General features: G+C 53.4%; 2 protein-coding genes across 2 annotated transcripts; both read right to left on the reverse strand.

The window, feature by feature from the left end:
* Positions 1–3,244: 3,244 nt before the first annotated feature.
* On the reverse strand, positions 3,245–7,322 carry C7974DRAFT_205662 (von Willebrand and RING finger domain-containing protein). Its single transcript, XM_046136851.1, has 4 exons — positions 6,738–7,322; positions 5,029–6,685; positions 4,672–4,976; positions 3,245–4,615 (listed from the first exon to the last, which is right to left on the reverse strand). Exons 1-4 carry the CDS (start codon positions 7,105–7,107, stop codon positions 3,744–3,746), a joined length of 3,204 nt encoding a protein of 1,067 aa, XP_045996474.1. The 5' UTR covers positions 7,108–7,322; the 3' UTR covers positions 3,245–3,743.
* Positions 7,323–10,448: 3,126 nt separating this feature from the next.
* Positions 10,449–11,314, reverse strand: C7974DRAFT_205699 (uncharacterized protein). The gene is made up of 2 exons (XM_046136852.1): positions 10,914–11,314; positions 10,449–10,866 (listed from the first exon to the last, which is right to left on the reverse strand). Exons 1-2 carry the CDS (start codon positions 11,117–11,119, stop codon positions 10,557–10,559), a joined length of 516 nt encoding a protein of 171 aa, XP_045996475.1. The 5' UTR covers positions 11,120–11,314; the 3' UTR covers positions 10,449–10,556.
* Positions 11,315–14,253: the final 2,939 nt, after the last annotated feature.

Consider the following 14,253-nt stretch of genomic DNA (forward strand, 5'->3'; position numbering starts at 1 on the left):
GTACCAAGCATCAACACGCCATCACGCATGACCCACGTGCCAGAGATCAGCATGCACATAATGCAGCACTACAAAACGCACGGTTTGTCCCTCTGTATCGGATCGGACCGCTAGTCGTGGAGACTGACATGATTCCCATACCTAAGATGTCGTGTACTATCGGCGACAATATAATATCTAAGCCACAGAGGCGCCGAGATGTGTTGCGAAGTTGCGCCGTTTGTGCGGCGCGCGAGGACATATCTTCCTCGCCGAAGTAATTTGTGTGATATGATATGGTACGTGTCAAATGGTACGATGACGGGCGTAGGTACTGTTATGGATCACGGAACAGCTGCAACGCAGGTGTGCTGTTGGTTGCTTCGTTCTCATGGCGGCTTGTGCCAAAGTAGGCAGTCCACAAGACTGACCTTGTGGGTTCAGATCTTCATCTGGAGGAATGGACGTGACTCGAAGCCTCGGTATGTACCCCACACACGATACACATGCACGACGACGCAGCAACTCCCCAGTCCTGCTGCTGCTGCGTGCGCGTGCAATCACAACAGCCGAGCCGCGAAGCATTCACCTGTCTGAGATAGCCATGTCAACTCCACAGCTCGTACTCTGCAGCAATCCTGAAACATGTGTCTGCTGCGACTGCCACACCCAAGGTGCAACTGTCGCTCGAATTCCCCGACAGCATCAACCACCTACTAGTTGGGCATTAGTGTACCTCGTCAGCTCTATGGAACCGCTGCGCAGCGATCCACCTACCCCACGTGTGGGCCCGGCAGTGGACTTGGCTTTCCTCCATGTGTCGAGTGCCAAACTACACGGCTGCATGCAAGCTCATCCTGGCGCGTGGTCAAGTGTTGCAGCAGATTCATCTATCTTATGCACGTACGCAACCCTCAAGACTGCAGCGCGCGCTCGGTCGAGGTCATAGATTTTCTGTTAAGCCAAACCCTGTCCTATATGCAGCGCAGATTCCGATAGGCGCCGTGTGGTGACATGTTTACCATTCAAGCTGCCTTTCTGGGGCATCGACTCGGGCGGGTTTAGCGAGGGCTATGAATGAGGCGACGTGGGGAGATCCTGTAGTTCGTTAGCTAACCGGTGAGAACGCCGCCGAAAACCGTTTTCCGGGGCGATAATTGCCGAAATGACAAACAACACACTGGGAAAAAGAAAATTGGCGTTGGAGTGCTTGACTGCATGTTGGTATCTAGTATTGACTGTGTCCTGCGCAAGGGGGAACCCATTGGGCAATTTGCGCGCGGCCACAACTGCACGCGAACAATGACAATGGTTCCTTTGTAAGGGGCTATCCTACGTCGGCGGACCTTATCACCTTCAATATAGATCTCTGGTATTGTGACTCGCGAGCTCCTTACGGCGAGCTGCGGAAGGCGCTTTACCTAAAGCCCCGACCCGCAACACCGCACAGAAGCGCGAAGGATTCGTGCGAGCGTTGCAACGGCCCACAGAGCCATCTCAGGGATGCCAACCATTGACTAAACTGGAATCACCTTTTATAAGGAAAAGCAAGTAATAGGACAAAAGCCGTGCCGCGACCAGGGGAACGGGTTCGACGGCCCTGCACGGCCCAGACAGTAAAATGCTTCGGTGGACGGGTGGAGCTGTAGTCGGATGAGGTGATCGGTTTGCCGAAGGACAGGAGGACCGATGCAATCCCCACGACGGAGGTGACTCGGCAACTCTGATGCTTTGGTGTCGTTGTTCGGTTGCAGCAATTCGACATGCAAGCCGCTCCATCTGTAAAGTTACAAAGTGAATGCAACCATGCTTGGAGTCCCAACATTGCATCACTACGACGTAGGTGTGCGTAGGCGTTGTTTTGACCCTGCATGAGAGCGTTCAAGCCACTAGATGCAATCGTTTTCGAATCTCAGATGAGGATCAGGTGGACGAAAATCGAGGAGGTTGGCAAATGTACCGGTACAGTACTTTCGCACTCGGTATTCTCGCATCTTTACGCCGCCCCTGTTTCTCCTCTTTTTTGCCTAGCTGTGGCTTGTGAACCGATGACCCGCCCGGGCTCGGAAATCCTTCAAGATCCCTGTTCCACGAGCCAAACGCTGTTCGTATGACAGACTGGGCGCGGGCTGGGATCGAACGGCCAGGCCTCTGTGGTAAGCCACGGTGGAACTGTAGATGTGCAACGGCAATTTGCGTGTTTCACGGCGACTCCCCAGGCAGCGGAGGCAGCTCAACATGCTCTTGAGGTCTCGACCTAAACTGACTGATGGAGCACGACTGGGTCAGGGATTCTTGCCGCGGTTGTACTCCCATAGCCCCGCTCCGAGGAGATCCCAATGAGCGTGATACAGCAGTTGCGGGCCGTATACACAGCAGAGCGTTAGAGATGATGCAGCTGCAGGTACGGCTGCAAGGGGCTTCCTGTAGTGCGGCTGGCATTGCCACAGACGGCAAGCCAACAGCGTAATATTCAGCGAGAGAAATGCGGATCAAAAGTATCGAGAAGCTCAGGCACGCCGACCAGGGGATCTCGACAAGGCGTACCTTCCGCCTGTCCGCTCGGGACCAGATGCGACGTGGGTGGGGTGGGGGAATCTTGTTTCAACACCTGGCCACGCGCGTTTTCGTTTACCGAATCGAGAGGCGAGGGGGCATTGGGGCAGATTCGTAATGGAGGCGATATTGACGCGAAGGATTTGCTTTTCATCCGTTGACGTTCAGGGAAGCGACGTCATGGTTGACCGTGTTGACGGTGCCAATGGTGCCTGTCAGGCAGATGCGGCAGACATGTTTCAGCGGCCAGCCCGCCTGTTAGACCCTGGCTTGTCAGCTTAACGGGGATAGCGGATGCGTCCGCTTTTGTGCTACGTGATCTGCTTTGCCTTTCTCGCCATTGTTACGGTCTTGAGCGAGGTATCAAGAATGAGTAACTGTAGGCGACGCGCCTAAGCCCGGAGAAGGATGCGCTGTTCTGGGCTCGGAGATGGGCGCGCTTGCGCCTGCTGAAGAGCGGTCTGGGAGTCTGCTTTTTGAAGTGTTGTCACCAGCAGAACAGTGCCATAACTGTTGTGTAACCATCCTTTTCAATGTGGCTTCGCATAAGGAAGGCATTACTGACATGGCGCGATTGTGATTCGTCGGCGATTGGAAATTTGCTGCATCTGCGCTCGTATCGCGGACAAATATACAGCTGGGTGGTACCGGTTACCATTCCCAATACATCATAACGATACCATTTCAAGTGGCTGTCGCCTGTAATGGGCAGGTGCTCAAGATGTTTGGAATCTGCAGATCCAACATGCGCCCTCGTGCTCAATTTCTGTTTCGCATTCGCCAAGTTGCAGCGCCTTGGCTAGTGAACTAAGTAACAGTAGATATGCTGAGTGGGGCTGAAGCAACGTCTTTGATGGGGAATATTCGTAAATCTATGCGCTAAAAGTTGATATGCTCGTGATATCAGTCCAAATGGGACAGAAACTACGCTAAATTTCAAATTTTCCAGGCCAAGTCTGATAAAACCAAACACAGACGACCGATAGTGGTATCCTTCATGAATACGACAGAATGGTGTCAGCCTCCACGATCAAGCGAAGCAATGATCCACCAGTCCGGTCCTAACCGTGAACAAAGTTCAGAGAGCCAATCGCCAGGGGTATAGTAGCCGATAAGAAAACAAAAGCCGTATGAAGTAACCGAGTTATGATGTAGTATGATCAACATGTACAAGAAAGTCGTAGAGCTCGGGAGAAGGGGAGGATAAATTAGTTCTCCTCCATGAGAGCTTCTTGGTCGCCAGACTCACGCCATTCGCGCGAGCGTTCAGAGAGGCGCTTGACACCCGCAACACGCTCGGCCCAGAGCGATTCGGAGGGTGACCTGAACGTGTAGGCGCGCTGTGATGAAATGACGCCGATCGCCTGCAACACAGCCTTCCTCGAGTCTCGGCCGAAAACTGCGGGGTGGTTGATCCATTCCAGGCTGGACTCCAGTTCGGCGTCAAGTGCATGCATCGTCCTGGCATCGATGCCTGCTGCGGGGGTAAAAGGACTATTAGCGTGTGGCGAAGGCGTCCGTGGTCGAAGATCGCCAGCACTGCTTTGTGTAGGCGACGAGGTCCCGGTGCTACCAGTCATGCTGGGTGCATCTGTTCGTCGCTGACCTGGAGGCGGCAGAGGGGGCAAGCCTCCTTTGCCTAACCCCTTTAGAATACTCCGGGTCTCTTTCAAGAGATGGTGAGCTCGTTCATGTTGGCCGCGGGAAACTAGGGTAAGTGCTCTGGTCAACATATCCGATGTTAACAATTCCATACGGCGTTGAACGACATGTGGGTGGGGAGGAATAGGCGGTGTTGATGGAAACGCGGTCGAGGCCTTCTTCGGTCCAGAAGGCAGCAGAGTGATGGCAAGCAGTGATGGTCTGGCCAGGTGTGACAGGGTTCCTTCCCTGAGAATGTCTCCATACGTGAGGTCCGCTTGGATCAGTGGTACTTCCTCGACGCTAAGTGTGCGGGAATCATCCTGGTCCAGAGGCCCGCCCAAGGCTTCCAAGCCAGAAACTATTGTCTCCCAAGGATCCTGGAGAAGCTGGTCAGGCGATCCTGAGTCAGGCGCGATGGCAAGCTGCACCAAGATATCTAATGACAGTTAGCAAGACAATTTAACTCACGCTGTGAAATGATGTTTTACATACCTCGCTTGTCGCCGAAGCGCAAATCGCCAAGTGAAGCCTCGGCATCTCTTCCAGTGGCTCGTTTCGTAATTTGCAACGCGCCACTGATCTTAACGAATTTTGCAGGTGAACCCTCAGGGAGACGCAACTTCAGCCTGACGTTCTGGTGTGAAGTAGATTGAAGTGCCCCGAGACATCCCGCGGCACACTCGCGCAGCATCATCCAGTCCTTGACGTAAGTGTATGACGCTTTGGTACGTGTAGACAGCTCGATCATGGTATCAGGCTTGTGGGTAAGTCCAAGACCGAATGAATGAATGGAAACCCTGAGCACTACGTTAGCCCGATATCCGTAGAGTCGTGGGTTGAAGTACTTACTTTGCAGCCTCGGCACGAGAGATTACGAAATCAACGCTCTCAGCGTCCGACGTAGACGAGTCGCTGATGAGCAGTATGCTTGATAGCGGGTTGCTTGACTTGCGTTGCATCAGCAAATCCATGGCCACATTGGCACCATCCACCACATCTGCACGGAGACTCTTCTGGCCCACAGGTCGAATCGAGTCGAGCACCTTGGACCAGTCTCTCCATGCCTTACTAGTCATGCCAACGATAGGTACCCCGCCTCCACTTGACCCAAACGTCACGAGCCCCATGCGGTCACGTTCGCCGAGGCTGTGAACAAGGAATCTGAGGGTGTCCTTCAGTAAATTGATCTTCAAGCCTTGCATCGATGACGAGACAGGGATTACCACGACAACATCGATGGGTACGTGAATGGAGCCAGACAAGCGGGGTTCCGGAGGACTCGCACGAGGGCTGGTGTATTCGGTGGGAGCAGTCATTGTTGATCGAGCTGCGCCGTAGGAAGAGTTGACAGATGAGACCCGCTTCGGTCTTCGGTAGTCGTCCTCCTCGGTTCCGGAGTGGTCTTGATCGTAATCTGGCATTCCTCTGTTCATGGGCAAGTCCAAGCGAATTTCCATCAGGGCTCGTCGCCATATCTCCAGCTGACTTCTGTCCTGGAACTGTAAGTGGAAAGAGGGTAACTCTGCTACGGAGAGGCTCAAGGTGAGAATGAAGTTATCGGGCGAGTGCTCAACTTGATTGAGATGCTTCTTGATGAGGATGGAGCCTTTCAAAGTGCACTTTGTCTTCTTTGATCTGGACGCCTTCGAATCATCCCATTGAGGCTGGGCAGGAGCTTTCTTTTCTTTTACGCAGATAAGCATCTCCGAGAAGAGATAACATTCGAGCTCCTGCCATGATTGTCGGTCCTTCCCGACGCGGATCTGGCCATGCAGGCGCAGCTTCCCAAAACGGGAGAAGTCAAGACCATGCCAGTTGTCGACACGAGAGTGAAGATCCTCAGTGACTTCATCCAAGACTCCTTCGGACTCGTATGGGGTATCATATTCGTAACCTGCGTGCCTGTTGTGTACTGGTGATTTGGCGCGCCCAAACGAGCTCTCGGCGGTTGCGCTTGCTATTGAGGGCAGGGGCGGTGCACCTCGCATATCCTCCGGGTCTGGCCGCCATTTCCCCTCCACCACTTCGACCGTCACCAAACACGTCAGACTTTGCTGCTGACGCGACCTGCTGAGTGTCGGGAACTCGCTTCGAACCGTCACCGTTGGCGCCGGAATTGGGTTCTTCAGGAGTGCGCGTGGGCTGCTGAGACTTGTTTCCATCGACTGTACGTCGTAATCGTGTCGCCGACCATCCTGCGCCGCCGCGTAGTCATGCGAAGAGGCAGCACCAGTTGCACCACTATCGCTGCGCAGATGCTGGCGCGACATGGAGCCGCCTCGGTCAGAGCCGCGCTCGCGGCTGTGACTGCTGTCCCGTTGGCGTGTGTGGTGCGACGGTGCGAACCGAGCCGATGCATCGCTGCCATTACGTGAACGGCCTTGTGTGTGGCCACTGACCGAGTGCATCGTCGACGCGTTGTCCCATGGTGTCGGCGTGGGCGCGTTGCTCCTTTGGCTACTGGTCTGCGGCGACACGTCGGACTGGACTGATCTGACTATTTTCTCTGCATACCACTGTCAGCATACCACAGCATGACCATCGCCGGTGATACATACCGAGGTCAATGTTGCCCCCGCGGCTGGTGTCAAGCCCAAGTGTGGCATTACATGTCGGGCACTCCTTCGCCTCGAACTCGCGAATGTACTCGTAGAAGCAAGCTTCGTGGGAGACATGCCCACACGACAGCTGCAATATGCGCTCGCCTCGCAGCGTATGCTCCAACGCCTCTTCACATACTGCACAATCGCTGCCTATGAAGGTACGTTCTCGTCTGGTACGCGACCTCTCGATGTCGAGCACAGGCGCCATGCCGCGGGCACTGTGTAAGGGTACTTGGCCGTGTGAGGAAGAAGGCTTTGCAGTGGCGGTGGACGAGGTGTTATTGGAGCTGCGCGAGCCGGGGCGCAATCCTCCTAGGAAAGTCATGAGCGGCCTGAGCTCCTAGACAAGTTCTAAATGGTTCAGGGAGCTGGTACCGTCGCTGTGATCTGCAGGGGATCTAAATTCGACAACCTTCCTCTTGTTCTTCTTTTGGTGCTTGTGGCCCACCAGACCAAGTTCCTGCAGGTTTGCTTCAATGAGGTTGTGTCTTGGGTGGTGGTGGGGGACACTTGGGCGTCGGGAGCCAGACAAAGAAGCATGAAAACCGTTCGACATGGGAGAATCCCGGACCGGAGCAAGTAGCTGGTCTTTTGGTCGCTTCAAACTCGTTTCAGCATCAACAGAGCATACGGAGGATCGCTGCGCAAAGCCCGTGGACCAGGTGGGACTTTTAGGTTCGAGGCAGGTACCGGCTCGCTCTGCGACTTGCCGGGGTGGTGTGGACCGTTACAAGAACCAGGGTTTGCGATGCGACTCAACTGCGCGATTGCAGCATCCGTAGTTCAGCGACGTTAAAATGCAGAGGAAAAGATGCGTGTGGGGACCGGCGGGATTGGCTTGCTCTGGTTATATCTTCCGCCTGCGACTGCGACCAAGGTGGGCTGCAGCTACTGCGTTTGCCAGGAAGCCTAGCAGAGAACGGCATGGGTGCAGGCATCATGCTGCACTTTAGGCGCCCCTGTTAAGGCACGACGCCGTCGGCGCCCATGCGCCAGGATCATTAGTTGGAGCACAGGGCAAGAGAATAGGGAGTAATGGCGACAAGGTGGATCTGCGCCACACGCCCTCTCGTTGGCTCCAATAATACGCGCAACTCGATCCGGGCGTTGAACACCCAGAGCGGCGGGACGGCCGTTCCCTTGCAAATCGCACGCAGTGCATCGGTAAGTCCGCTTGCTGGTTGATGAAACCCAGCGGGTTGTGGCAGCTTCCACCTGGGTGTACTTCCCCTGTCTTGCTTGCTGTCTCGACGACAAAGACCTCTTTAGATGCAGCAGGCCAATGCAGGTCGACAGCAGTCTTTGCAGATAGCCGGTCCATCTCGTTTCTGAATGGCTGCCAGGAGTCAGGAGATGACCAGAGACGACAAACAGTCACGAAAAGGAGATGAACAACCGCAATTGCCACAATCGCATCCCCCAGCCCGATGCCCGATGCCCGGTACAGCTACCATGGCTAGACACCGGCAGTCGGATGGCTGCTCGTGGCATGCACTCACGGCCGCTAGAAGCTACTCCCACCTCCCGTCCGCCAGAAGCTGCTTCCACCCTCCGTCTGCCGGGCGACTCAACGACCGTCTCGCTGCACCTTTTCTGCCATCCTCACTCCGCGGCCCAATGGGCAAGGTCGAGTCAGTCCTACCGGTACGAAGTCTGGGACCGACTGGGACGCTGCAGAAATCGTACAGGACTCGCCTGTCAAAGTCTTCCGAACCTGCAAGCACGTCTATCGACTCGATTGGAGCAGGTCCCCTGGATGTATGTAGGCGTCGTTCACGCGAGCGCGTGCTCTGCAGTAGGCTGGTTCATGACCATGGACTAATTCCTCCAAACCTTATTTCTCCGCCGGCTTAGGGCCAAGATCACGCGCAAGCATACCCTTCTACCAACATGGAGTGAACCCGAAAGAGCAGCAGACAGCTGTCCGGACGTACTGAACTCCAGAGAGCTGTCGGATGTGTCGATTTGGACATGCATTCTACACCTCTGTCGTCGAAAACCCACATCGGTCTATTGCCACTCGCTACGCTCCTTGGCCTCATGCGGGAACTTGCGCAATCGACGCACATGGCAGCCACGCGTTTGCATAAGCATGACAAAATTGTTGGTTGGCACCTCCACGGGGCCGCGACAAGTTGCGGCTTCGGCACTCATCGATCATCCCAATTCCTGACGGCGATCCAGTGATCTGCAACCGGTAGGACACACCTCGTACCGTGACCTTCTTGGACTCGCACACTGGGTATCCCGACCTCCAGGCCTTGGGCAGTCATGCAGCGTGGCTTTGCACTTGAAACTGTTGACGTTCATTGGGTCACATGCATGCCTTCAGCTTGAACTGCACATTGAATCGATCCCCTTCGCCACCCAGATCACCAACAAGTCTATGATGTGCTTCCGACATTTTAAACACTTGGTCACTTGTTTAGAGAGATCGAGTGCTTTTCCAGCATTGCTGAAACAAGGTCAACCCCCTGTACAGACGTGCAGCCACGTGTTACAGACGTCGTGAGGAGCCTAGATCTAGACAAGAAGATATTTCTCCAACATTTCGGCCAGTATCTCCATTCTGTGTTTCGAATATTGGGATCAACCAGGGAGCAAGGTTATGCTCTATCAGGCCTGCGAACCCTGATTTGTGGACGGGTGTGAGCAACACGTCCCTTCTTCTCCACTTACCGCGGTCCCCACGCGTGTCAATCTCGTCGATTTGCTGTGACACGCCCCGAAGCTCGTGTTCATTTGTTCTCTCGGTCTTCGATGTCGCAGATGCTACACAGTAGGCTCCGTTGCTCCGCCTGCATCGCGCTATCGTGTTTCCTCATTCTTAGACCCCTACTCTTCGCAGATGCTGCTATGTTTGTACCTCCCCTATTGTACGACTCACGGATGTCAGCCGGTAGCGTACGGAACACAGCACTAAGCAAGACTTGCTTTGACAATATCTCGCTTCACTCTCTTGGCCCGGATCGCCTTTCCAATGAACTCAAACTGCATTAATCATAGATACCCAACGTCCTTGATACAAGGCACTTGAACACAACAATTCCCAGTCAGTTCTCGCAAGCGTCGTTTCAACAGCACAAGCTACCTACATAGTGCATCACGACAGCTTGACAGCATCACTGACGCTTGTCGTCCCGTCTTTGTCCGCTCTGATCTAGCACAGCCACGCGAAACCGCCAACTGACACCGTCAAAAGCACGAGACAGCCCACCAGTAGGCCTGCTAGCTTTCCCCGTCCACTAGAAGACACGAAGTTCCCTTACCAACGCCGCACGATGACGCGACCTACAAAAGTAATTTCCGCTTGACAAACTCGCGGGATCTCCACTTCTTCTCGAATGACCTATCGGACAGTTCCACCGAACCCTCGCTGCGTTGTCTACATGTGAGCCTGGTGACGTATGGAGTCAAAGAAGGTGCGAGTGCTGCAAAAGGGGCATTTTGGTAGGTAGGTAATGCGACGACGGTCAAGACCGACACCAAGCTTCGCTCGCTAGACATGCTCCTGCGGCTCCTACCGAGTGCCACATGAGGTCCGATGATCACTTCCATATGTGCGGCATTGCTCCGGATAACACGAAGTCAAACCTCTGAAGGCCGCCTGTGAAATCGGAGGCTACTCCGCCACTGTCACTGCTACCCTATGGCTCTCGAGGTCCTTTTCAACCTGAGCGCCACTCTGATTCACAGCAAGGCACATTTGATTACGAGAGCTAGGTTCTAGTACTTTTTCAACGGGTCCGTACTATTGCATATTTTGCGCATTACTTACATCATATGGCCTCTACTGTAGGCTCCATCTACGATCTCCCCAAAAGACCGCCTCGTCAGGCTGTGCCTAGGTTCGATACGCACGCAGTTCATTGTACCAACGTCCGTTGGCAGAGGTGCCGGAACGGGATGGCGGTGCGTTACAGTCGAGCCGGAGCGTACTCCGCTCGCTTTCGTCCTCAACTTTTCCCAGCGAGCCCCGGGCCAACGTCTTCCGTCAACTTTGTATGATACGCTAAGAGGAGAGTCCAAATTTTCACTAGCGACTTTGAAACGTGAAACATTTGGAGATGGGCTGAAGAGGGGCCTTGAAATAGCTCAGCAACTGCTTGTACAAGAGGTTTCGAAACGAACCAAACATTGAGGAATGCACTTAAATCGACCTGACAGTTGTGATCTCCTCGGTTCGCTATTCCCATCTGCCGGCAGAGCGCCCAAAGCCACAAAGTCATGACGCTGACCACCGGTCCGATTCCATGCGCAATGTATCCCGACAATGCGCAGCGACTTGCGGTGTGACTTTGTTCTGAAAAACAGTTTCTTGAACGAAGACGGCACATCTAGACCTGCATGCAGAGCTTGATATGCTAGACCAACCTCCCTGGGAATAGTTTCGTAGACTGTAGCCAGAGCGTTAGCCTGTGGCGCAGTTGCAAGAAACAGCATATTGAAACGACGATCTACGAACGACACGTTTCTATATGCCCCAGATTCCGATGTCACCAGAAGCAGACACATCAGCCGCGGTCTAAGAATTAAGATTAGTGTCGATCTTCTACTAACGCTTGGCGGCGGTGACATGCCATGAACGCCTCACTCATGAAGTACAACCGTTCCCAGAAAACTGGAATATGGGGTGAACAGCGCCGGTCCAATCACTATCGTTTTATCCCGCCTACATCCTCGAGCGGGATCAGGCGCACCCATCTTATCAGATTGCTTGGGTAGTTATGCGTTTGAAGGTTCGGACATGTCGCACTTGGCGTCCTTCAACACGCGAGAGGCTAGTCTCGACCGGTAGCAAGAATAGGGCATTCGGTTCTGCTACCGGCCATATATCTCCCACGGAGACCCACGGAGATGAATACGAGCCCGACAACCGCAACGGAGGTCCACAACAGACTACAGCCCCGATACCAAAACCTTGGTTCGATGTATAGACCCGTAGCGTAACAGTGCCTCACACACCATAGGTACATGATACGAGATTGTCCGTGCTCACAAACTACCGGTTGACATACCCAGAGAGTCTTAAAGGGCTGCAAGGAACGGCATGTCTGCACAAGTTGCCAGACTGTCGGGTTGTCAATACGCTGATCAAGCGTGCCTCCATGGCTATGGATCGGAATGCTCCATACTGCTTAGTCGTAACGCCCAGGTCCTGTGCATGAAACACTTGTGTAGGAAGCAGCCTGGGCCCGAATGCGGGACCATGAGTTCGCTTGCGGTGACCGATCGATCCTGCTGAGTGACATGCGACACGGTAAGTGGTACTTCATAGTCATTCTTGCCATTCCAACTAGCTGGATGTCTCGCACTCATAACTACCTTCAGGCAAGCTTGATTTGCAGAAGCTCGCCTGCTGGCTTCGACTTCTGCTCAGTATGCTGGCGGTCGTACGTTGAGCCTAGATCACCGGTTAACAGCTTGAGCAGGGTCGTGTTCAGCGTGGTCAAGCGAGACCGTCAGCATCCACCATGTATCAAACAAGCACCAGTCACGCATATGATCAATACTTGATCAAACGGACATCCATAAATGCGCGCTAGGCGCCCGCGAACAGCGCCATAAGCCATAATGAACACGTAACAGCTTAAGCCGGATCATCTATCTTCCAGCCCCAGGGACTCTCCTTGTTGTTCGCACCCATATACATCGCCACAGATCACATATATGATCCGGGCTCGACAACGGTAAAGCGGGGTAACCATCGCCGACATGGCGCCATTCGTCTTCCGCGACACTGAGGTGTACTTGGTTCTGAAACTCTGACAGCCAGTATCACCCATGTAGGTCAGATACTCAAATCCGCGAGGGGGCAACAGCGATCTGAAGAATCCCCTCATCGACCGAAGCGATCAACATTGAATATAGCGCGGTATCTCCCGCTACATAGCGGGACCTACCACACCCGCGCCGATCCTTGGATTGATCGACGATACTGACAAGGTTGGAGGCATCATTGCTTTTTCGGATACCGGATGGCGTGGATGGACTGCAGCAGCGCGCCAACCTCGATCAAGGCGATCGCATGATTTGTACGCAGCACCTGCTTCAACTGGGCCTAAGTTCGTCATCCAATTTATATTGAGGCAAAAGTTTCTGAATAAGAATCATTTGCGTTGTCGCTTATACTTGCACTATATTCGTCCTCGGCATTGTGCCCCACACCTCAATAGTATGGCGTGGTTTGGAACGACACGCCTTCAAGCGATGACCTCTCTGTTCGTGTGTAAAGTTTCCTGGTGCGTTTGGGTATCATGACTGTTTGTCTGAAAGTTCGTCTCGGGAGCATGATCGGGGAACTTAACAATGATCATTTGTCACCTGGTAAAGATCTGACATCGTGCTTGGACTACGCAAACACTGACGAATATTCTGTCTTGTGCGACACCATGATACATCGATGAGACACGTCTGCGATGTTGAAGTTGCTGCTTGATCATCCCAATTATTTAACTAGTCAACATCTTTTCGGACTGAAACTCTGTGATGTGTTGCTTGTCTGTGGGAACCCATACACTCGGCAAGACTTCACGTAACATGACAGCGGCTGACCAAATATGGCAGCCATTTCCTGGCCCAACACTCGTGTCCTGGCGGCACTGCCTTGCCGTGATCTAGACCAAGGCTGATATACCAACCCAGTCAGAGCAGCTACACATAGCCTCCGCGATGTCAAATAGTGGTACCCTGCCAACCATTTTGCATACAACTGTGATATGTGGAAATTAGCGACATATACGAGGAAGATCATGTGCAAGCAATGCAGCATCGGTAAATCTCCGTACATCGCTTCTCGAATGATACGACGCAGGACTGACATGTCATACATGATGATGTGATACGCTTTGCAGCAACTTCTTCTCGACTCTTGGCGCAGTGGGCGACGATACTCGCTGGGTAAGACAGGAGTGTGGAGGGAGGCTACCATATGCAGACACAATTGATGTGACCACAGGGATTGAAGCGAATGAAGATGTCACCGCTGAAGCCTACTAATGCATCTGGCTGACAATAGCACAATGACACCCTCAGCAGATAGAGAGGGTGTTACAATTTATTGTGACACGCCCTTCGGTATTGTAATTTTCCGTCAAAGCCGTGGCGACGGTGACAATAAGTGCATCATGAGTGCGTGAAACAGGTTTGTGTGGCTTCATTTAGCCATCTTTGCCGTTTTACCGACACTTGCATTGAGAAGCCCAGGGCAGACCTTTTCTCGTATATTGTTTGAACTTGCTGTGGGGAGATTCTCCATCGAGTGTCCGGTGAGCTGCACAATGCCAGACATCGTAATGACGACTGTAATTGGGCTGAGCAGACGGCCAATCGTTTTTCAAATATGTGCGCTGGGAAGAAATGAAACTGCCGTCCCCACGTACACTGCGATGCAACAAATGATCGAACAAGTCACCTATACTAACCTTACAACTACAGGCAGCTCATAGTAAGGAATGAACTCGCTCGGTCA

Source organism: Boeremia exigua (genome assembly GCF_020726555.1).
Source record: "Boeremia exigua strain MPI-SDFR-AT-0100 chromosome Unknown C7974scaffold_7, whole genome shotgun sequence".
Classification (NCBI taxonomy): Eukaryota; Fungi; Ascomycota; class Dothideomycetes; order Pleosporales; family Didymellaceae; genus Boeremia; species Boeremia exigua.

What these genes read in the sequence shown, in the direction of transcription:
- C7974DRAFT_205699 (XM_046136852.1), bottom strand. Translation starts at nt 11,119, where the DNA reads ATGTGCCGTCTTCGTTCAAGAAACTGTTTTTCAGAACAAAGTCACACC. An exon ending in AGTGCATTCCTCAATGTTTG is followed by an intron (nt 10,867 to 10,913) that starts GTTCGTTTCGAA and finishes AGCTATTTCAAG; the next exon opens with GCCCCTCTTCAGCCCATCTC.
- C7974DRAFT_205662 (XM_046136851.1), bottom strand. Translation starts at nt 7,107, where the DNA reads ATGACTTTCCTAGGAGGATTGCGCCCCGGCTCGCGCAGCTCCAATAAC. An exon ending in TCTCGTGCCGAGGCTGCAAA is followed by an intron (nt 4,977 to 5,028) that starts GTAAGTACTTCA and finishes CGTAGTGCTCAG; the next exon opens with GGTTTCCATTCATTCATTCG. An exon ending in GCGCTTCGGCGACAAGCGAG is followed by an intron (nt 4,616 to 4,671) that starts GTATGTAAAACA and finishes AACTGTCATTAG; the next exon opens with ATATCTTGGTGCAGCTTGCC.